The 23,633-nt window shown below is 44.2% G+C and overlaps 1 protein-coding gene across 1 annotated transcript in view; it reads right to left on the bottom strand.

The window, feature by feature from the left end:
* Positions 1–297: 297 nt before the first annotated feature.
* LOC129066904 (coiled-coil domain-containing protein 162-like) overlaps positions 298–23,633 on the bottom strand; it is a 63,790-nt gene continuing 40,454 nt past the window's right edge. Inside the window, 13 exon segments of the mRNA XM_054568639.1 lie at positions 298–423; positions 2,565–2,689; positions 5,541–5,661; positions 8,980–9,110; positions 9,113–9,188; positions 10,730–10,882; positions 11,454–11,479; positions 11,482–11,584; positions 11,831–11,983; positions 13,960–14,127; positions 14,762–14,786; positions 15,588–15,760; positions 22,557–22,666. Of these exon segments, the coding sequence (XP_054424614.1) occupies positions 298–423; positions 2,565–2,689; positions 5,541–5,661; positions 8,980–9,110; positions 9,113–9,188; positions 10,730–10,882; positions 11,454–11,479; positions 11,482–11,584; positions 11,831–11,983; positions 13,960–14,127; positions 14,762–14,786; positions 15,588–15,760; positions 22,557–22,666 (1,490 nt within the window).

Below are 23,633 nucleotides of genomic sequence, written 5' to 3'. Positions count from 1 at the left end.
CAATGCCCTCTCTCCTACCTATTTCATGGAGTAATTATTTCTAGAACCCAGGTTGAGAGTCTGCTGGTTGACCAGATGCAAGGCCTAGGTGGTAGAAATGCAAATCAACTCGTCCGTTTTAAAATCCAGAACCAACTCCTACGTCGCCTGGGGCATTCAGGGTATGATCATGTCAGTCCTTCCACGCTATCTCCGCAGAACTGATAGTGAATATTAGATAAGGGGCTTCATGGAGTTTAGAATCACTTTTATTTATTTAAATCCTTATAGAAATAAAAGTTGGGAAAGGATTTATTATTACCAGTCAGATCGAAATGGGATTCTGGATGCAGCTGTTTGGACTTGAAAAACTGAAAGTTGAGCATTTTCTGCCACGCTGGGTAGGAAGACATCAGCAGTCCTTTTTTTGTGTTTAGGAGGTATCTGCAATGTAAATATCAAGTAGATATTTGAGCTTTTAAAGAAGATGATGAATAATTCTTGTTACAGCATCATTATAAGTCACTTTTACTCATGAGACCAAGATCACTCTTCAATCTGCATTAGGCCATTTTGTGGGCCTTCTTGTACAGGTTTTGCTACTTGTCATAAGGAGAATTGGTGCAGAATGAATTCATCAGTGGAAAGCCATTTCCAGCTAAGGAAGAAAAGATACCCCATATTAGGAGTAATCTAAAAATTCCTTAATATTTTATCATTTGTGATAGTGCAGTGTTATATTTTTGTTTTAGAAAATCATCACTGTTCTTATATTCCAGCCTTGTAAAAATTCCTCTTCAGTCTATCTTTGTCTCACTTGTCTCATAGGCCTTGCTTAAGAAGTCAGGCCTGAGACAGATTTGAAGAGTTTCCAACTAATTTTTTGCCTTTCCTAGACCTTAGGTTTTTTCATGTGGAGTTTCTATACTGTCTCCATGCCAGGGGCCCACAAGACACTTTCTTACTTATTAGGACTTATGTATTTAGTAGGGTAATGTCCCACAATCAGCTTTCACATCACCCTTCTAAATCCCTCACATAGAGGATCTCCACTAATGCGTCCAGCTACTTTGCAGCCTTCCCAACCATGAGCTGTGCAGTCGACTCCCCATGGTAGACACATCCACTTTGAGCAGTGAAATGGGGATGGAGTGAATCTTAAAAGCCCTTGTGGTCCTATCCACACCAACTGAACATTGCTTCCTTTGGGAAAATGCTTTTTCATGAACAAATAGACATACACTACAATTCCGCAAGTTAGTCAAAGATGACTCCACAGGGTATGGGGAGTCAAGCAAATGGTGGGATTAGTAATGCAGCCCTACTTGGTCAAAGGTCTCAGTTAGGTATGTTCCCAACCTGTTTCCTCCCTTTGGTCCAATAACTAGACATCAGCTGCAGAATTACACCTTTGAGAGAGGCCTTAGAATGGCACATTTTCTCTATGACAGAATGATGAAATGTTATTCTCTTAAGTTTTCTCAAAGTAAGAGAAGGAATTCTTTATTATCTTTTATTTTTCAATAACAGTTGACATTCAACATTACATTAGTTTCAGCCCTACAGTACAGCGGTCAGACATTTCTATCCCTTCTGAGGTGATCACCCCGATAAGTTGAGTACCCGCCTGGCACCACACATAGTTATTACAATACTATTGACTATATTCCCTGTGCTGCACCTCACATCCTTGGGGCTGTTTTGTAACTGCCCATTTGTGCTCTGTAATCGCCGTCACATTTTTAACTCAGCCCTCTAACCCCCTCACCTGGCAACCATGAGCTCATTCTCTGGATCTATGAGTTTGTTTTGATTGTTCATTTATTTTGTTTAGATTCCACATATAAGTGAAATCATATGGCATTTGTCTTTCCCTGTCTGATGTATTTCGCTTAGCATTACCAAGAAGAGGAATTCTTAAGTGTGTTGATTAGGTATGTAAATCTCCAGGGGGAATCCGGAGAGACTTTGGAGCAAAGAGTATAATGTGTTATTAAAACAGCACAGAGGAGGCGGTGGAAGAGGATGTAAATGTTTCGTATGAACTAAGAGCTGAAATATTTTTTAAAAATCATCAAATATGTGCTGTGCCTCCAACTAATCTGCATTCCAAGGAATTCTTTGGAGGGCAGATTTCTGAAACTCTGCTCTGTCAGAGAACTTGGATAAGGAATCTGATGCTTCTGGTTGATTATTGTAGATGAATGGAAAAAAGAGAAAAAGAAAAAGAAATTCAGAGACAGAACATAACCAAGTGTTGGTACCGACTTCCACACTTATTTATTGAACTATAATGGAGTAGGTACCCTTGGGCTTGTTTTAGTATCAGAATTTTATCGTTGAGTCCAGAGGGTGGAGTAGGAAGCCCTGGACCCTCTTTGCCACCACAAATATGGATCCAGCAGCAATTCATGGACAAATTCCTTTTGTGAGAAATCCAGAATTTTATTATCCAAACCCAAGTATCTACATAAGATTCTGCAATACAATTTTTAACATAAATTTGAAGCGACCCTAAAACCATATCTTATCTACATTTTTCATGTTTCATATATATATATATATTCAAATTTATCCTTACTTACAGATTTTGGCCTTTGAATCTTTGTTATTTTATTGCCCATTAGGTTGGTCTTTAAAAGGTGCTGCTGGGAGTATCTGGATGATGCAGACACAGACCTTAGGGCAAACAGAGCCTGGGATATTAGGCCTATAATGTTAAAAATGTTAAATTATATCTTTGGTTACAATATACAGGCTTGGATTTAATTCATAAAATTTTAGAGCTTAAAATGGGCATGTAATCCAGCTCCCTTAATTCTGAGTCAAAAATGTCAAAACCTGGATAGAGTCGTTTGCCTACGGGTCACATGACCAAAAAAGGGAAGAAGATAATGGGGGACTTGGACCATTGTGGGTAGAAGTGAACAGACCGAGAGAGACTCAAATTAATAGGACTTAGTAATTAACTGGAATTGCACTGTGAGGAAGAATAGCTCCCAGATTTCTGGCTCGGGCAACGGGATAGATGTTAATTTTATTTTACAGTGGATTTTATGATCCTGGCACATACGTGTTCAATAACTAATTGCTGGTTACAAGATTAGGAGGATAGATGTGTGCAAAATGGGTAGATGAGTAGACAGGAAGGAGGTAAAGATTAGTTCACAGTGCCTGAGAAGGTAGGAGCACAAGGAATCTTGTGCACCAGGATTGGCCGGGGTAGGAAAAAGGCACCGTTTCCATTTTAACTGGAGGAAGGAGAAGCAGCAGTATCGACATAGGCAGGCTGGGGACGGGAAGTAGTGGAAGTTTTCACCTGATGGTTTTTAACTTCTCTGTGAAATGAGGGAGATGGACAGCATCTGAAGGCCTGAAGACACCACAAATATTTCAAATAGTTGCTGTGAAGAGGAGTGAGTGAGCTGAGTATAAGCCCACCAGGCATCTTAGTCTCTCTCTTAAGTGATTTGTTTAAAATTGGGCCCATAGCCCAGCCAGAGCCTGATTCTTTTTGTCCTATCACCACACCCCACTCCTGCCACAAACTTGAACAGAGGATGGAAGCTACGAGGTGGCAGGTGGTGGCCCAAGGGACTCCACTCCCTTTCTGCTCCCAGCGTTCTCAGAGCCCAGAGGTGAAGAGAGAACCAGCCTCATGAAGCAGTTCAAAGCTTCACTGAACTAACTGAAGCCAGTCCACTCCTGAACATCTCACAGTTTTGTGAGTTGAATGGTTTCATTTTTCTCCTGAAGTGTTTTGAGGATAACTGTGCTAGAACAAATGATAGTTTCTCAGGAACTGTAAGATCCTAGGGGAATCCATGATAATGCCAAGTAAGGGGAGCTCCCCGCCCGCCCCCCGCCCCCCCCCCTCCCCCCCCGCCCCTTCATTCTGCCTGGGCTTCAGATGCTTCTGCTGTGGGGAGCAGGGAGGCTGCTGCCACCTGCCCTGCAGGAAGGAGCGAGGGGCCTCACACTTCCCGCTGATTTTACCCTGTAGCACCAACAGTGTAGGTGATATCTGCCTGTCCCCTTGGAGTACTGGGTACTAAATAAACAGGTACGACCCAGTCCCTCCCCTCTACTGAATGCTCAGCAAACCCTCCTCCTGTTGTTGCAGAGGAGGATAGGTGGGGGCCGAGCCTGTGGAGCGACTTTTACCTCTACTTCCTTGGAAAGAGGCTTCTCTTTCACTCCTGCCACATCCTCAGTCTTGGGGATTAGGGCTCCCACCTTCCTCCTGCCACGTGGTTCTCCTTCGTAATTGTGCAGGTGTTGAGGGGCGTGGGTGGTAGTTACATAGCACACATTAACCCAGAAAGGGATTAAAAAGATGCTTGGCTGGGCTGAAGACAGCAGGGAAGGGAAGGGACAGAAAAATCTCAGGGCATGTGGATAAGACTGGCTACACTCAGAGTCAGTGGCCAAAACACGGCCCTTGGGTGTTCTTGATGTTCTTCCTCTTTGGACTGGGTGGCTGGGGCAAGAGACGCCGGCCCTGCTGTCAGGGCCCAGGCAACAGGAAGAGGCAGGGAGGAGGCCCCTGGGCTTTCCGGACAAGCCCAGCCCTGCTGCTCTCTGTAAACCCAAAGTAACTTGATCTTTGTCATCTTGATCTTTGAAACTGATCTTTCTTCTTCTGCAGGGCTGTGTTTTTCTCACATCATTCATACTGGTAAGTGGCCAAAAGGAAACAAAATACAACACAGGTATGAGAGTGTAGTAATCAGCATTTGCACACTTAGTGTGACTATACTATATGTCAGATGCATTATTTCATTTAATACCCAGAATGACTTTAAGTCACTTTAAGGTGACTATTCCCTTTGTATGGAGAGGCTAATTAACTTGTCTAAGGTCACACAGCTAGAAGTGTTGGGACCAGGATTTGAACCTTGGCTGCTGTCTCCAAAGCCGCCACACTCAATCACAAGGCCACACTGCAGAACAGAAAAGAAGAGGTTTGGCTGATCTCAACAATAGGCTAATCATGGTTGTTAATATTTAGTGATATTTTCAATAGTCAGAGCTAGAATAGAGCCTGACTATTTAGTCCTCATCTTACAAGAGAGGAAGCTAGTGTAGAGGCGCTGTGGGGTCTGGTGTTGGCTCCACGCTGCTTGTGGTCTGTACAGCCCAGAGGGTCGTGTCATTTCCATAAAGCTCCTCAAGCTCCCAGCAGCCAAGAGTCATAATGGACTTTATGAATAGCATCTGAGAAACATGGTCATTAATATCCCAAGGCACTGAGATGCTCAAAATCCAGTGAAGTACCCAACACTCTTTAAGTAGTATATAACATACTCCTGGGACCAGTTTTTATGACTGAAACCATTTAGTATAGGATGGCAGGAATCCAAGGAAAACTAAAGTAGGAAGTTCTGTCTGCAAATCAGAATTAACTTTATTCATTCACATATCATTCATTTGTTCAACAAACATCACAGCACACCCACTCAATAACCTCTGAGATGTTAGGGCTAGCCCCCGAGTCCGCGCTCCGATTCAGACCTGGAGCCTTGGGAGCTGGTTCTAGCCAGCGCAGGGTGTCTGCTTACCTCCAGGTGAGCTCATCTGGACAGAGGAGCTCCCAGCGTCAGTAAGCTGACTTTGTAGCTCTTCCACGCGCTGGAAAGCATCCAGCTTCACGCTGCACTCCTGGGCCAGCCAGCTTCTCATCTGAGGGGAAATTGCTTGGGAAGCAGAGATGCTTTTTTGGTGGTACATACATTAGTTCCCAGGGTTCCTAGGGAGAGCGTGGGACCAGGACAGCCCAGGAATACAGGTCTTCACAAAGTCCTGGTCAGGCTAAACTCTGCCTTCTGAGAATCAAGAGCTCCAGAAAGGCCAAGAACTTAACCAAAGAGGAGGAGAAACAGCCCTTGGAACCCCTTATCACCTTATAAAAGCCAGGTGTTTCATCACGGAGGTTATATCTTTTATGTTTATTTTACCAGAGAGAGCGGGGAAGGAGGAATGGGCAGGGTCCAGTTCACAGAGGACTTTGCAGGCCCAGCCATCCACCTACCCCAAGGGCCCGGGGTGCAGGAGCCCCTGGACAGTTTCTAACAGAGGAAAGACTTGGTCTCTCTCCCAGACCAACATAGTTCAACCTCCATGCTCAACACAGTTTACCAGCTGCAGGAAGAGGCCTGGGCCTGATCTAAGGCCCACACCCGGAGGCAATTTTGTGTTTACTCGAAAGGCTCTTCTGGTACAGCTGACGCATAGTCCCCTCCCAGAGAGTCACTGGGTCTACAGTGTACCTCATCTGTAGAGATCACAGGTATTTTTCCTCTGAAATGCATGTTAGTTATCATCTGATTTTTCAGTTTATAAAAAAGTAATAATAGTGTAGTAGGTTGAATAGTGTTCCCCCCAAAATTTATGTTCACCTAGACCCTAAAAACGTGACTGTATTTGGAAAGTCTTTGCAGATGTAATTAAGTTAAAATGAAATTATGCTGGTAGGGGCGGGTCCTACATCCAATGTCCTTATAAGAAGAGAGAAGGGAACATACATACAGGGAGACATAAGGAGGAAGCCCAGGTGACAAGGGAGGCAAGAGATTAGAGTGAGGCAGCTGCAAGGCAAGGAGCGGGATTGCAGGCAGCCACCAGGAGCTGGAAGAGAGGCATGGGACAGGTGCTTCCTCCGAGCCTCCTGATGGAACCAGCACCTTGCTTTCAGAGTTCTTTGCTCCTAAACTGTGGGAGAGCAAACTCCTGCTGTTTTAAGCCACACAGTTTGTGGGAATTTGTTACAGTAGCTCTAGTAAACTAATACACACATGAATCTCAAAAATTCATCTGCTGTGTCCCTTTCTGTAGAGATCCAACCAGAAGGCCCCTGAACTCTCAGAGCTGTGACCACGGGCTTGACTGACAAATGTCAGAGGGTAGATGATCAGATCCTCAAAGTCAGGAAAACTTCCTTATATAAATTAGACCTAAGATCCCTCTATGTACTATGGGGGTTTGTGTGGGATCCTTACTCCTCATGGATAGGAGCCAGGAGAAACATATCAAGATTCCCACAGCCAGGCAGGGGCTAAAGCAATTTGAAAAATATTAGCAAGAGGAAGAAACATACTTAATAAGGACCTTGTGTTAGCATGTCCCACCCCCACTTTAGAGAGGATGGTGCAGCAAACTTGCCCAAGGTCACACAACCAGTTAGAACCAGTGACAGAGCTAGAATTTGAATCCATGTCTATCTACCTATTTCCAACATTGTCCACCTTCCTACTTCCAACAAAAAGTCAAACAGGCAGTATTTAGAGCTGTGTGTCAGTCCCTGTTCTAAGTGCTTTGTTTGAATTAATCCTCCCCCAAAAGCCATGAGGTGAGTTGATATTCTCCATTGCTCCACGAAGAAACTAGAACTCAGAGAAGCCATGGACCTTACCCCGAGGCCCACGGCTGGGGGGCCTGGAGTGAGAATCAGGCTCTAAACGACTTCCCCAGGGGCAGGAGGTAGGCAAGGACAGGCTAGCTTTCCCGGATTCAAGGGCCAAGGCTGGGGAGGGATTACAGAAGCCGCTGCTGGCCTGGGGGCTCTTGCCTGAGGGTAGATGGCTGTAGGGGTGAGGGAGCCCAGGGCACTGGAACTGCCAGGGGACTTGGAGGGGTAGTTCAGAAAGAGCCAATGATTGTTTCTACCCACAAATACTAAACGCATGTATTTATTGAGAGACATCTCAAAATATGTATTTTGACTATTTTTAGAATCCTTGCCATTAAACAAAAATTAATTATTAACTGGAGGACTTTGAGAAACTACTTTATGAACCACTGTATTTTTGTGGTGGCTTTTAGAAAAGCATAATCTGAAAGGTATGTGTACATGTGTGACACCAAATTTTTCTTATGGGTTCAGTCATATTTTAGTTTACTTTTCATGAAATAAATGTGAAATTCTAGTTTTCTTTTAAAGCTACTCATTTTCTCTCCATTTCTACAAAAATATTTTTTCTAGTGTTGCCTCAATTCAATTTTTATTCTTTTTTTGTTATTTATTTTTGTAGAATTTTTTTCTTAATTATCTTCTCCTTAAGCGCTTGAAACACTTGTCCAATAATTTACTTATTTTTTTATCCTCACCCCAGGACATTTTGTTTTCATTGCTTTTAGAGAGACAAGAGGGAGAGAAAGAAACATCAATGTGAGAAACATCCATCAGTTGCCTCCCGTAAGCACCAGGACCCGGGGCTGAACCTGCAACCTAGGTATGTGACCTTACCGGCAATTGAACCCGTGACCCTTTGGCTATGGGATGATGCTCCAATCAACTGAGCTGGACCAGCCAGGGCTTGTCTGATAATTTAATTTAACTTTCCAATTTCTCTTTTCTAATATCTCCGGTGAATTAGTTGATTTATTTAGTCAATGAATACACATGAAGTACCTATTTTGGAAGAGGCAGTTTCTTTTTCCTTTTGTATTGAATTACATTCTGTGGTCTCCTTCGTTGGAACTTGCATTAATCCACATCTACATCATATTATATGATTTTCTCCTTTTTTTTCCTCTTTTTTTTTTGCGAGGTATATTTAACGAAAATGAATTGTGTCTGGGAATCACAATTGCTTCTCCTTTTTGTCTCTGCAGTTCCAGAAATGCCATGAATAAAATCTCCTTATGCTGGCTTCCATAATACTTATTGCTTTTCCAGATTACTTGTCAGAATTTTCTAAAAGATTCCTGGTTCAAAATTTAAAGCCAGGTGGAAATATGTTATTCAAGTGGGTTGTAAGGAGCCAAGATACCGGGCCTTAAGGTAGTCAGGCCTTCATTCTTACCATTAGCAGCTTGAACAATCAACTGGTGTGAATATAAATATTTGCATTTTCCTGGGGGGCCTAGAAGTGACTAAGGTGAAGAAACACTGCCATGGGGGACATGAGAGGCATGGAAAATACAGGGGAAGAATGAAAGGGTTCTGACGGTTGCATCCTGATTTGCTTTCAAGCCACTGCTACCCGTAACTGGAGTTGCCTGTCAGAGTCCTCTCTGGAGTTTCCTCCTCTGGAGCCGGCCCGGTGGAGCAGCCCGCCCAGCCGCTTCAGGAAGGAGCTGCAGCTGCAGTCCTTTTTGCTCCATGTCTTCCAAGAGCTTCTTTTTGCTGGAGTTTTCAGTAAATCCAGCTGCTGCCAGTGGGCAGATTCCTGCGTCACTTTGTGTTCTAATTCTTTTAGCAGTTGAGCCTGTGAAAGGAAAAGCCAAAGGAAAGCAGGAAGGTGCAGTCTTTCTTCCCGGCACAAGGCAGGGAGCTGGAGGTTGGGGGGCCTCTTTGGGGCCCAGGGGCAGAACCGCGTGGAGTATTCCTCTGTTTAGGGCGATACAGCCCAGCCAGCAGCAAATCGGCCAGGATGTAGGCCAGCACGGATTTATTGTGAGCCCCAAGGCAACAGTCCAGGGGAGAACAAAACAAATACACAACAATCACAGCCAGACAAGTGATATTGCCACTATACAGCAATACTCGACCAGATAATTTGGTCTTTTAATACCAAAATTTGGTTATAATGTGTGTTTCTTAGCTTATTAACCAGAGTCATATCAATCACAAACTGCATCTGCATTGTCACTGAGCATTTATCATGAGAGAGCAGGGAAGGTTTAACCTGGGGGGACAGAGTGATCTAAGAGGTGCAGTGAGTAGGGGAGGGAGGGTCTATTCTTGCCTCCATTTTGGCTTCCAAAATGGCTTTGGGGAAGCCAGGTTCCAGGTGTTTAAAGAAGGAAAACAGTAGTAATAATTTGTTTCTGTTCTGAAATTTTTCTAATCAGGAGCATCATAAGTACCATATGGTCAACCCTTGGTTATAGTACTACTCACAATGATTAATGCAGCAGGTCTTCGAATAACATCATTTTGTCCAACGTTATTTCATTATTAACATTGATGAGATGCTATAGGAATTTAACTCTTGTTTACGTCGATTAGCCTATGGTAAAATTGGTTTTGTTATGCATCATTTAGCTTAAAGTCGCAGAACCTGTCAATGATGTTGAGGACTTGTATAATAACTTTGCAGTTTATGTAATACACTTAACCTGGTGCACATGATGGAGAAATTAGGATCCAAAAGGAAACAATCATACTCTGTATCTTGAATATACCCAGCTTTCCCAGGCTGTTATTTAAACTTAGTTCTTCTCTCTCAGCCGAGGGTCTCTCTGCTTTCTTCATGCTCAGAGGACTGGCACAGTTATTAAGAGCTTAGACTTGGAAACACCTTTATTTTGGTGCCAGCCCCTACTGAGCAGCAAAATAAGAAATGAAAACTTAGCACATGGGTCATCAGGAAAGGACCCAAGGCAGTCTGCTTGGGGCACGATGTTGACAGCTGGGCCACACTCCACAGGCAGAGGGTCACTGTCAATGGGAAGCATGCTCGGAAGATGAAAGGATTGCATTCAAGGCAGAGACCCAGCCCCCAGGATGCCTTCTGGGTGAAAAGATCCTCAGATGGAGGCCCCCTGGCCCACCATGAACAATCTTGAATAATCTTAAGTGTAAGTAACACATCACCATCTTAGCCAAATATGAATAAGAACTAAAGCCTTTTGGCCACCACTCTTGGTTTCTGTGCTGGAAAGGAGGGGAAAGGGAAGCCAAGGTCTGGGCCATCTTTCCCTGTCCGTGCCATCTGCTCGCTTCACATTGTGGCGCTCTGGTGACCACATCAGCTTTGCAGAGAGTGCTCAAAGAGAGGGAGGAAGAGCTCCTGAGCCCAGGCACCTGGCTCTCCTGTGGCTCGCACATCCTCATGCTGTGGGCCTGAGCCCTGGCCAGGGCCCACCTCAGGGCCAGTAACTGCTGACGAAATAAAACCACTTCTTGTTCTGCCATTAGCTTGATGCTCAAACACTCTTTTTTACTTTGTATGGCTTCCTGTGAACCTCCCAGATATAATAAGATAGGAAATACCTCTCCTTTCCATATTTTCAACTTAATGAGCTGTTTCTAAACTACCTCACCATCCACTCTTCTTCAGAACTTGTGGTACCAGGGCCTCCTGCTGGTCATTGCCTCCATCATTTCCGTCGAGAGCAGTGTGACAGAGCAAAGACTTTCAGAAAGAGTAAGGAGAAGTTTCTATACCACTACTAACATACGCTTTGGTTTCAACTTACCTTAGAGTAGGATTTTCCACTTATATTGTTACCTCATTTTCTTCAAATATTCATGTTTGAAACTCAAATATTTGACGCATTTTGAAGAAGCTGTCTCAAGCCCTCAGTACAATCTCTCCTCCATATTTTCCCTTTCCTCATGCTCAACTCTCTGATTTGTTTTCCCAAAATTTGTTTCTGGCTCTTTCCTACTTCTCTAGGCTCCGACATTGTCCTTTCCCTGGAAGAATGGTCTTCTGTCAGGTCCTTTAAGAGGGACAGAGCTGTTGCAGCCAAGCCCACCAGCCAAGCCCAGCCCCCAGGTCCAGGCCTCCCCTCCCACCGCTCACCTTCTCCGGCCGGCTCAGCTGGCCCGGAGGCGAGCCTGCTGCGCAGCCAGCCTCCAGCGGCCCAGGATCCGCACTTTGCACACTAGAGCTGCCAGGCTGCTGTTCTCCTGCTCCCAGTCCCGCGGCTGCTCCTGCTAAGAAGGCTCACTTTCAGAAAAGGCTGCCCCCAACACTTTTCTTTGAAGGGCAAGGGCCCTGACATCAGAAACACGCCTTCCAGAAAACGACAGAGTTGTGCCGTGAGCACCAGTGCCCTTTTAAGATGCTTGATGCATTGCTTTCTTAGGGAAACTGGGCTGGAGTGCAAACGAAGCGAGCACTGGGGTCGGGGGCTGGGAGGGAGAGTTGCTATCCCATTGCTAAATGAAATCACATACTTTGGCTGAGTTTCCATTTATTCCTTCATCAGGTCTGGCCGAGCCCCATTTTTTCTTTAGGTCCTTCACATGCTCAGTCCATTCTGTTCTCACTTCACTGATGAGCTCACACACTTTCTGGATCAAGTGAAGCTGGTTCTCATTCAACTTCTCCTACAAGTTGCAGACTCAAGTTCAGGAAGGGCGGCTGAGGAAGAGTCATTTTGCCTTCTAAAATGCAACTTTTAGAAATGATTTCACATGAAAAAAATCATCCACCCAGACAATCCTTTCACCGGGTATTACCAGTGTCTCACTAGCAGCCCCTCTAGTGTTGTCTTCCATGAAGGGCTTCGTCATCTGAGAGCCGGCCTAGGTTGTCAGATGCCAAGGCAAGCTGAGTGGGGAGAGAAGACTGGGAGATCACAGGTAGAAAACTGACCCCCTCCTCCTCAATGCTTACTTGGGCATTTAACCTTAGGAATTTTTGCTACCAGATTGACTCAGCAGAATCTGACCTGACAAAACTCTGTAGAGGACCACAAACTGGGAAGTCCATTAAAACGAGATAAAGCAGAGGGAGGAATCAGGTTCCCTGCCTTCCTAGTTAGGCCCCAGCAGAAACCTCATTATGAAACAGCCTGTTCTGAATGGCTTACCGCTAATGGCTTATGGTAAAATAACTTGATCATTAATAAGTGCTACCAGAGACCCAGTGTTTTGGGGTAAGAAGTGAGAGTGGGGTGTCCTCTCACCTTTGAACTACTTCCTTGGAGAGGAAGGTGCAAGGGGAGGGTCCAGCAGGGAGCCTAGCTGCTGGCTGGCCACAGCAAAAGCTTTGCTACTCTCTGGGGCCCTGGGGTAGAACAGGGACACCCTACTTTGGTGGGGGAGGATTGTAGAACTCGTTTAACCTGGGAGAAGTACAGAATCCACTTTTTGTCCAGGAATCTGGCAGAAGATAAAAAGAACTTAAGACATTTCCAACAATTTCACACCCAAAATATGGCTGTATTACAGGGGTGTCCAAAGAACCCGCAGTCCAGGATGGCTTTGAATGCGGCCTAACACAAAACCATAAATTTACTTAAAACCTTTTTTTTGGCTCATCAGTTCCCATTAGTGTTTGTGTATTTAATGTGTGGCCCAAGACAACTGTTCTTTTTCCAGTGTGGCCCAGCGATGCCAAAAGCTTGGACACCCCTGGAGCAGATTTCAGCTTCGCTGCTCACCCTTGCCCTGTAGCAGCAGGCCCCGTGCATTTTGGTTTTGGTCCTTTAATATTTGTAAGTGCTTGTACTTTGCAGGCCCTTCACAAGCAAGAAGGAATCCTCTATCCTGCCTGGAATGAACAGGCCAGGCAGAGCATCCGTAAAACCGCCTCTCGGTATAATAAACCAGGGAGAGCCAGGGAATCCACAGGGGAGATAGGAGGTAAGCACCCAGCGGGGGCTGGCTCTGAAAGACCTACAGTAACAGGAAGGGGGCAGTGGGCTGCAGGGTGGTGTGTTTGGACTGAAAGTCACACTTGTGGGACAAATGGCCCAGGCTCTGCGATGGCCCATTTTAGGCAGGGGGCCCCCATTTACAGCTGCTCGGGAATCCTAAGAAAGTGACAGGCCCCCACAGCGCTGTGAACACACGGGCGCCCCATCCTTCCTCTTCCAGGTAGGCTCAGCTGACAGGTCAGCGGCGCTGACACCGGATGTTAGAGAAAGGCTGGTGGCCACTTCGAGGGTTGGAAACTTCTCTGAAAGCTGATCCAAATTCTGAATCTGCCTGGCGAGCTTTCAGGAGGTGCCTGTTGCTCCCTACTTTGTGGTCTGGCCTGGCCCAGGGCACTACCCTTTCTTGTTTGGATGGTCACACTCGGTAGACACTGGAGAAGACACCTCCTTCCTTCCCTCACCTGGCAGGAGAGTGAGGGAAACAGCAAATTTCTAAATTACCTAAAATTCAGTGTCTATCATGGTAAAATCAGGGCAACCCACTACTTACTCATGCTCTGTAGAGAAAGCTTAGGGCTGGAGAACTCTTGCCACGACAAAGCCTGCTCTGTCACTGATCCTTCTGCGTGCAGCCACCGTATTGCTGCATAGTTACACCCGCTCCCTGCGGGCCTGCCCTGACATCTGACGCAGGTCACTTACTTTCATGTGTAAACATGCCATAAATAGAGTTTTGACTACATCTTCATATTCTTCTTGCACTTCTTTTCTGATTTGCTTTTCAAGATTCAGAATCCCCTCTTTCAAGTCTGCAAGTCGGGCTCTCAGAGCAGTGATTTCCATGATCATATTATGACTGGGCTCTGCAACCTAGCAGCAGAAATACTATTTTTTTTTAATGGAAGATTTTCACAAATTCCAAACTACCACTACAATTTGCACTTCTGCTTTGAACCAAATGAAGAAGGTAAATATCCTATTAAGTAAATGTGGATGGAAGAATAGTTTGGTTTGAGGATCCCAGAACAGTGCTAGACACATAGTAGGTGCTCAGTAAATGGTTGCTGAACAAATGACCCTACCAGAGACACTAATCAAGTGCTTTTCATTTGGAGAAAATACTTTATCTCGGCCTCCACCTCCAAATAGACCTTCCCTTGACATTTCAGCCAATTACCTCTTCTCCTTTGGAAGTGTACCTCGCCCTTGAAAGAAACAAACAACCCCTTCTTCCCAAAATCCCAAAATAACAACAAAAATAAAAAAACCCAAATCTACAAAAATAACTAAAAGGCAAACAAACAAAACATGACCCAAAAAAGCCCTCATTGCTTAAAAACTGAAAGCACCTGGGGGTTTCTGCAGCAGACCATCTGTGGCGGGACTCCCACAGGCTGCTCCTGACAGGGCTCAGGAAAAGAGCACCAGGAAGTCACGGGTCTACTGCTGAGGCTGCGGACTTGAGACCCGGAGAAGAGAAACTCTTCAGTAATAACTGACCTACTTGACCAGCATTGTCTTCGGGTGGACTCTAAAATATCCAGTTCCTGAAGAGAAGGAAGCAGTGCACAACTCAAACATTTATTCTTCTAACTCAGGGTAACACGCCCCAGACACTTCCTATTTGTGCTAACGCAGCTTCATTTAGATCCCTGGGCTCCACTTAGAGCCAGGACTGTGGTCTGGGATGCCAGTCCAGCCTCTGAAGACCGCATCCCCTTCCAGGCATTCACACTGCAGCAGAGGACTCAGCTATGGGGCTAAGCCAAACTGTGGGCAAAAGCTAAGACTCATTATTTGATATTCGCATGCGCCATTTACTCAGACTTTTGCACTTTGCTTAGGTAGACATTAACATTATGCTGAACCTCTGATGCAATCCATTTCAGAAAGTGTGCAGTCTAGGACAGGAGAAGTGACTCTTGGATCCCACCAGTGGAGTCTCATTTTAAGGGAGTCTCATCAGCGAGAGCCATGATGTGCACCCTGAACACAGAGTTTACTAAGGATCCTGGCTTCCCTGCTAGACCAGGAACAGCACGAGGTGCCTCGTGTTTGTCAAGGGCGGGATGGTCAGCTATGCATCTTCCCCAGGAGCCAGCACCTTTGTCACTCAGCTCATACATTCCCCGCTAGACACCTCCAAAGCACACAACCCACTCTTGCCGGAGCCACCACTTTGTGGCTGAGAACACCGGCCCAAGGAAATGAGCCAATAGGAGTGCCAGTCCCTCTCTGTTCTTACGTGTGAACACCTCTCCCTACCCTCCGTTTCACTTTCATCCTCACAGCAATTCCCAGGCCCCCCCCGCCCACAGCTTCCCCATTACAGTTCTGGTCTCTGGGAACACACCTGCTCCTTCTGGCAGAGCTCCCGCCTCACGTGCTCCAACATGTGCTCGTAACACATGGAGTAGCCCTCGAAGCTGCTGCGCTCCCTTGCCATTATGTCACAGCCCAGGGAAAGGAGGCAGGCCTCCAGGTGCTCTTTCCTGAAAGTGATCTGAAGAGGAAGGGGCGCCATTCGCAGCAGCTCCAGCAGGGCAGCCTCGCGCACCAGGGCTCACAGCCCAGGCTCCCTTGGCTCACAGACCCTCTTCAATTTCTCCTCTGTAGGAAACGTCAGCTCAAGCCTTGTAAGCCTCTCTCACAGGCTTGTCCCTGGCCTTTAACAAGTGCAGGACCAGGGACAAGAGTGTAAATGAAGGCCCGCACACCATATGTCTAAATATTCTAACTCTTTAAAGGTTAGAAATCAAACTAACAAACTAATAAAATGAAAATATTGTATTATCCTGCTTTGGAAAATAGATCTTCAAAAATAACTTGGAAGGCAAGGTTTGAATGTACTATTCTTGGACTACTCTGAGTTCTATGCTAAAATGTGGTGATGACTTGGGGAGAGATACTTATCCCCCAGTTCACAGTACAAACCCCATCTCTTCCCCACTCTGGCCTCACGTCGTGCCATGGAGGGCCCTTGTGTGCACTGAAGCGGACAGCAGCCCAGCCGTCCACCCCCGCAGCGAGCTGCCCTGAGCCATCTCTCAGACCCGGGTGTACATACTGGCGGTGAGGTCCATTCTCCCTCCAGGGAGGATCACCTGGGGAGGAAGCCCTGGGGAGGAAGTCCTGGGGAATTCCGGGGCCCCGGCACTGGAGCGTGATCTGGAAGGAAGGCCAGGGCCTGAGTGTGCCCGATCGCCAGGCTGTGTGGGTTTCTCACTCTGTGAGGAAGGGCGGGGCTGGAGGAGAGCCAGGGGGCCCTCTGAAGCATGGGACATAGGGCAGGGGTCCCTCTCCCTCTGGCTGAAGGGCCATACTATGCTCGCTCTCTAAGCAGTCCCATTCCCTCCTTTTGTCCGAGAGATTTGGCCCCATTTTGAAGAGGTGGCCGTTCAGGAACAGAAGAAATGCCCACCCCACCAAGACAGGCTTAGATTTTGGTCTCTAGAGAGAAACGGGAGCCAGTATGTGGAAGGTTAGATCTACTTGACTAGGGCCTGAGTGTCTGTGAGTGTTTATGTGAGTGTCTGTGCATCTGTATCAGTGTGTATGTGCGTTTGTGGGTATGCCCGAGTGTGTGTGTGAGTCTGTGTATGCCCCCGCCTCTATAAGTGTCTTTATAGGTCTCTATGTGTCCCTCTAGGCGAATCAGTGAGTGGGTCTGTGTGTGCATATCTGAGGGTCTTATCAGGCCACTGGGTTTCAGCAGGATGTCTGCAAAGGTTTCTCCTGATGTCCCTGGACAAATGGAGAACAGACCAACTGGATGGGCTTCTGGCCACTGACAGACTGTGCCCAAGGAACCTGGTCAGCCTGGAGGGAACCCAGAGTGGGTAGCCCAGGGCTTGGGGCCTGTCCTGTCATGCACTGTTATTAATGACTAGAATGCGGATATCAAGAGCAGGGAGGGAGAGGGTATATGCTGGATGATAAAAATCCAGATTTTTAAAGATTTCAGGGGGTTCAAAGTGAACAAGAACAAGACTAATCATATGGCAGCAGCAGGATGCGAAAAGGCAAGGTGTTGTCAGCCTAATGAGTCAGCCTTGATGTGGCCGCCCAAACCCCACCACAAGTACGTTCATCAAGCACAACACCCACAGGTCAAGGGCACTCTTTGCTGGCCAGATGACCTTGACTTTAGAGGACACTGATCAGGATGGTAGGGGTGCCCATGTAAAGTGATGAAGGAAGTGAAGGTGGGTTAGTCTGAAGCACAGGAGGCTGGCACAGGCCCCCAGGTGAGGGGAGAGCCGGCGCCTGCTCCATTTCCCAGTTCACGTGCCCTGGCACCGGGCCGCGATCTTCTGGAGGAGAGGGTAATGATTTGCAATCCACCACCTGCTTGGGTTTGTCCCCCCTAGAGCAGGCCCTTGGTTGTAATCTTATGGAAGCTCCGCACGTGTTAGCAAGGGCGCCAGTTGAGCTTCTCTGACTGACCTGCCCTCAGATATCTAACAGCTTGTTGTGAGGGGTCGGAACCAGGGACAGAGCCAAGATCCATGGTGGAGATGGTAGGGAGGCCAACTCCAGCTCTGTAAGAGCTGCCAGGAGTCAGGGGTCGGGAGGTTTGGAAGAGTGAGTCCCTGTCACTGCAGATGACCCAGGAGAGGCTAGAAGCCCAGCAGGCACAGACTTTGGAGGAACCTAACACCCTGAGGTCCTGCTATTCCAATACAGAACCAGTGTCCCCAGTGTGCCCTGAGTTTCAGTGGTATCTGATGTGGGTTTGCCCTGGCTGCTGATACCCGCATTCCGTTCCTAGAGATCCTGTCTTCAGTGTTGGGGTGAAGTATATAGATAGGGGAGGAGTAGATCTTGAGTCACAAACTTTTAGTTTTTATTGTGGTAAAATCTACATACTGTAAAATTTGCCATTTTAGCTTTTTTTTAGTATACAGTTGAGTGACACTAAGTACATTCACACTGTTGTGCAATCAATCTCTAGAACACTTCATCTTGCAAAACTGAAACTCTATACCTTCTGCAAGCTAACTCCCTACTCTTCCTCCCTCTCACTGCTGACAACCCTTTTCAACTTCCTGTCTATGAATCAGACTACTCTTCGAGGCCTCGTGTGAGGGAATCATGCAGCATTTGTGCTTTGTGACTGGCTTATTTCACTTACCATAATGTCTTCAAGGTTCATCATGATCAAGCACGTGTCAGAATTTCCTTCCTTTTTAAGGAGAGCCACACAAATTTTTCTGACTCAAATGCTTTTCTGAGCCCCTCTCTAGACACCTCTGTGCCTGTGGCTGAGAACCTCTGAGCTGCAGGGACCCAAAAGGAACCACTTCCTCCTCAACAGAGCACACAGTATCACACCTGGGTGTAACTGGAAACTTAAAGCAAATACATGCAAATCATCAAGTGCTGAGGAGAAATGTATCCTCAAGCAAGACTGTGGATTCTCCACCTTATGATTCAGAACTGAAGTGATTATAAAATTATGGGGAATATTTGAAGAGCTTAAACATGTAATTTTGGAGAAAATGTTGCCATGTAAAAATTGAGCCCATTTTGCTACACTACATTTTTTAAAAAAATCATTGAATTTCTTTTTTTTTAAATTTATTGTTCAAATACATTTGTCTCCATTTTCCCCCCACTGCTTTCCCCTGCCCTACCCACCCCCACCTCCCACCCTCAATCCTTCCTCACTTTGGCTTTGTCCGTGGGTCTTTTATTCATGCTCCTTGATTTGACCCTTCTCCTTCTTTTACCCATTACACCACTCCCTACTTCCTTCTCATCTTCTTTTTTCTTTCAATGTTGCTGATTATATTTTGCTTGTTTGTTTGTTTTCTTGAATAGCTTCCACTTATGCATGAGGTCATATGGTATTGTCTTTCACCCCCTGGCTTCTTTCACTTAGCATAATGCTCTGCAGTTCCATCCATGCTGTCATGAAGGGTAGTAGCTCTTTCTTTTTTTCTGCTGTGTAGTATTCCATTGTGTAAATGTACCAGAGTTTTTTGATCTACTCATTTACTAATGGGCACTTAGGCTGCTTCCAGCACTTGGTTATTGTAAAATGTGCTGCTATGAATATTGGGGTGCATAGGTTCTTTTGATTTTGTGTTTCAGGATTCTTAGGGTATAATTCAAGCAGTAGAATTGCCAGGTCAAAAGGCAGTTCCATTTTTAGCCTTTTGAGGAACTTCCAAACTGTTTTTCACAGTGGCTGCACAAGTCTGCATTCCCACCAACGGTGTATTAGGGTTCCCTTTTCTCCACAACCTCACCAGCACTTATTTGTTGATTTCTTTATGATGGCCATTCTGACCAGTGTGAAACGGTATCTCATTGTGGTTTTAATTTGCATTTCTATGATGGCTAGTGATGATGAGCATCCTTTCAAATGTCTCTGAGTCCTGTGTATGTCCTCCTTGGAGAAGTGTCTGTTCAGGTCCTTTGCCCATTTTTTCATTGGATTGTTCGTCTTCCTGGAGTGAAGTCATGTGAGTTCTTTATATATTTTGGAGATCAAACCCCTGTCTGAGATATCATTGGCAAATATATTTTCCCATATGGTTGGTTCCCTTTTCATTGTGTTGATGTTTTCTGTAGCCATGGAGAAGCTTCTTATTTTGATGAAGTCTCATTTCTTTATTCTTTCCTTTATGTCTCTTCTTCTAGGGGACATATCGGAAAAAATATTGCAGCATGGGATATCTGAGAGTATCCTGCCTATGTTCTCCTCTAGGATTTTCATGGTGTCATGACTTATATTTAAGTCTTTTATTCATCTAGAGTTTATTTTTGTGTATGGTGTAAGTTGGTGGTCGAATTTCATTTTTTTGCATGTAGCTGTCCAGCTCTCCCAACACCATTTGTTGAAGAGACTATTTTTATTCCATTTAACGCTTCTGCAACCTTTGTCAAATATTAATTGACCATAGAGATATGGGTTTATTTCTGGGCTCTCTATTCTGTTCCATTGATCTATGTGTCTGTTCTTATGCCAGTACCAGACTGTTTTGATTACAGTGGCCTTTTAATATAGTTTGATTTCAGGTATTATGATCCCTCCTATCTTGTTCTTCTTTCTCAAAATTGCTGCAGCTATTTGGGGTTGTTTATGGTTCAATATAAATTTTTGTAATGTTTGTTCTATATCTGTGAAATCCATCATTGGTATTTTAATAGAGATTGTATTGAATCTATAAATTGCTTTGGGTAGTATGGACATTTTGATGATGTTAATTCTTCCAGTCCATGACACAGTATATGCTTCCATTTATTTGTGTCACTCTAAATTTCTTTCTTCAGTGTTGGATAGTTTTCTGCATATAGGTCTTTTACCTCCTTGGTTAAGTTTATTCCAAGGTAGTTTAGTTTTCTTCTTGCTATAGCAAATGAGATTTTTTTTTCCTGATTTCTGATTCTGATATTTCATTGTTGCTGTACAAAAATGCCTTTGATTTCTGAATATTGACTTTGCACCCTGCTGTTTTGCCAACTTTATTTATTAGGTCAAGTAGTCTTTTGGTGGAGTCTCTGGGGTTTTCTATGTACACTATCATGTCATCTGCAAACGATGATAGTTTTACTTCCTCCTCTCCAATTTATATGCATTTTATTTCTTTTCTTGTCTGATTACTGTGGCTAGCACTTCCAATACTATTTTGAATAGAAATGGTGAAAGTGGATAACCTTGTCTAATTCCCAGTCTTAGTGGAAAAGCTTTTAGTTTTTGCCCATTGAGTATGATGTTGGCTGTAGATTTTTCATATATTGTATTTATTCTGTTGAAGTATGCCCCTATACTCCCACTTTACTGAGTGTTTTTATCATAAATGGATGCTCTACCTTATCAAATGCTTTTTCTGCATCTATGGATATGATCATGTGGTTTTTGTATTTCCTTTTGTTTATTTGATGTATTACATTTACTGATTAGCAAATATTAAACTATCCTTACATCCCTGGGATGAAACCCACTTGATCATGGTGGATGATCTTTTTAATGTATTGCTGGATGCAGTTTGCTAATATTTTGTTGAGGATTTTAGTGTTTATACTCACCAGTGATATTGGCCTGTAGTTTTCTTTCTTGCTTGTGTCATTATCTGGTTTTGGGATTAGGATGATGCTGGCCTCATAAAAAGAGTTTAGGAGTCTTCTCTCTTCTTGGATTTTTTGGAATAGTCTGAGAAGGACAGGGATTAGCTCTTCCTTAAATGTTTTGTAAAATTCTCCTGTGAAACTGTCCGATCCAGGGCTTTGGTGTGTCTGGAGTTTTAAAAAAATCATTGAATTTCAAAGCAAACAGGACTCATATGTATCTAATGCACTTGCAGTTAATTTGTTAACAACCCTAAAAGCTCTGTTATGGCCAAATATCCACATATACTCTCTGGCTTTTCAGTGGATTCCTTTGATTTAGAAAGGCACTTCCTGTCAAGACTAAAGGGCTCAAAACCCCATGAGCTGTGTGTGTGCATGTTTTATGTATTGAGTGTATACTATATAGAGTTGTCATGGATTCAAATATGCGTGCACAGGAACAGGCATTGATACTGGTCTCCTTTGTGGTGAGGAAAGTGGGGATGGTCAAGTAAAGGAGGGATAAAAATGTGACTTTTCTGGGGTAAGTTTTTTACTTTCATATTGTACATTTAAAAATGTTTTCTAGCGGCATTAGAGGCTATTTTGGTTTCTCTCTTTAAATATTCTATACTAAAAAAATTAACAATAGGAAATATTGCTAAAATAGCTCATTCATAAACAAACCCCAACAAGGTTACTTTTAAAAATTGGCCAAATCTGAAATTAGTCAACATGCATATTCTGATTTCTCTCCCATCTTTATTAGAAATCAGTCTTTTCCCAGAATTAATATGGTAGCAAGTGATGACTCGTTTGAGTTCAGGCTCAGTACTCACAGCTTTGTTCTAAGGGAGGAAGGGATGCAGGAGGAGATATGTTTAGGGAAGTGACCTTCAACCTTTTGCATCTCATGGCACACATAAACTAATTACTCAAATTCTGTGGCACACTGAAAAAATACATTATATTTTTTTGTCTCTGTGACAAAAAAATAGGTATAATTTTGATTCATTCACACCAGATGGCTATGTGGTGTCGGCTGTTACCCTTTTTTTTAATCTGACAATCTAAGGGAGAAGAGGTGAGTGCCTCTGACTAAACAGTCAGGTGCTGCAAGTTTTAAAAATTCTCATAGCTCAGTGGTTGAAAATTCCTGGCTTAGGGCAAAGTCTTCCTTATTTGGATTTATGTTTAAAAAAACCCCACACACTGCAGAATGACTCATTTTTAATACATACCTCTAGTTTACCATCCTGGTAATTTCCCATTAATCTCTGTATAATTTTTTTCACTATTTATGGTCTGATAACTGGAAAGTTTTCTTTCATAACTTGGTGTTTCCAAAGGTCTAGGGGAAGAAACACACCAACACTAACATCATGAAACACTGAACACATTAATGACGATGAGACAGCACCTCTCCTTGACAGCCCTGGACACAGCAAGCCGTCATTTCCAAATACACAGAAACTAGAGGGAAATGGGGGAGAGGGCAGTTGAGGACACAGGATATTTTAGAGCATGGAAATAAGGAAGATCCACATCTAACAAAATTCCTAATGAAAAGATTTGGAAAAGCACCTCTGAAGACAGTGAACGATATTGCTACCCTAACTAAAAATCCCAAACCAAATGTTATCATTGGTCCTGTATGACATCTATGTCCAGTAAGTACCTATATGTATCTGAACAATTATTTTGGCTTAACACAATTACCAGAAATAAATGAAGAGCAATTATCTATATCTCTTTCAGTATATTCCTGGTGTTATAGGCAAAATTAATTTGAATATAGAATTAATAAAAAAAAATACTGGAGGAAATCCAAAAAAGAGAAAAAAGAGTCACAGATTAGAAATGTTGAGAGTAGACAGACTATAAACTTTAGCTCCTGTATTGAAGCCACAATAGGGATGACACATAAGAGATGAGGCATATACACAGCTACTCAGAATAGCATTGTTTAAGACAGAGAAAGCTTGGAACCGACACCTCAACTGCACTATATTCTTCCAGTGGAATAGTATGCAGCTGTAAAAAAAGAGAGGACCATCTCTCTATGCTGATGTGAAAAGAAGCATTGATTGTTAAGTGAGAAATTCAACTTGCAGAAGAGTGGATATAAAATGCTATCTTTTATAAGAAAGATATGATAAATATGATAAAGCGGGAGGATATCTCCTCAAGCTTATTCAACTTCATTGTTCCAAAACTTTGGCATTCTCCAATATCACCACTTCTCCCCTCTTTCCTGGATCATTCAAAATAGCACACATTATTTTTCCCACATAAAAATCCTTCTCTGGACCCCCACT

Source organism: Pteronotus mesoamericanus, unplaced genomic scaffold (assembly GCF_021234165.1).
Source record: "Pteronotus mesoamericanus isolate MK-2021 breed Mesoamerican mustached bat unplaced genomic scaffold, CSHL_Meso_final contig_20, whole genome shotgun sequence".
Classification (NCBI taxonomy): Eukaryota; Metazoa; Chordata; class Mammalia; order Chiroptera; family Mormoopidae; genus Pteronotus; species Pteronotus mesoamericanus.
The sequence above is the reverse complement of the archived record's forward strand: the minus strand, read 5'-3'. Positions and strand labels throughout refer to the sequence as shown.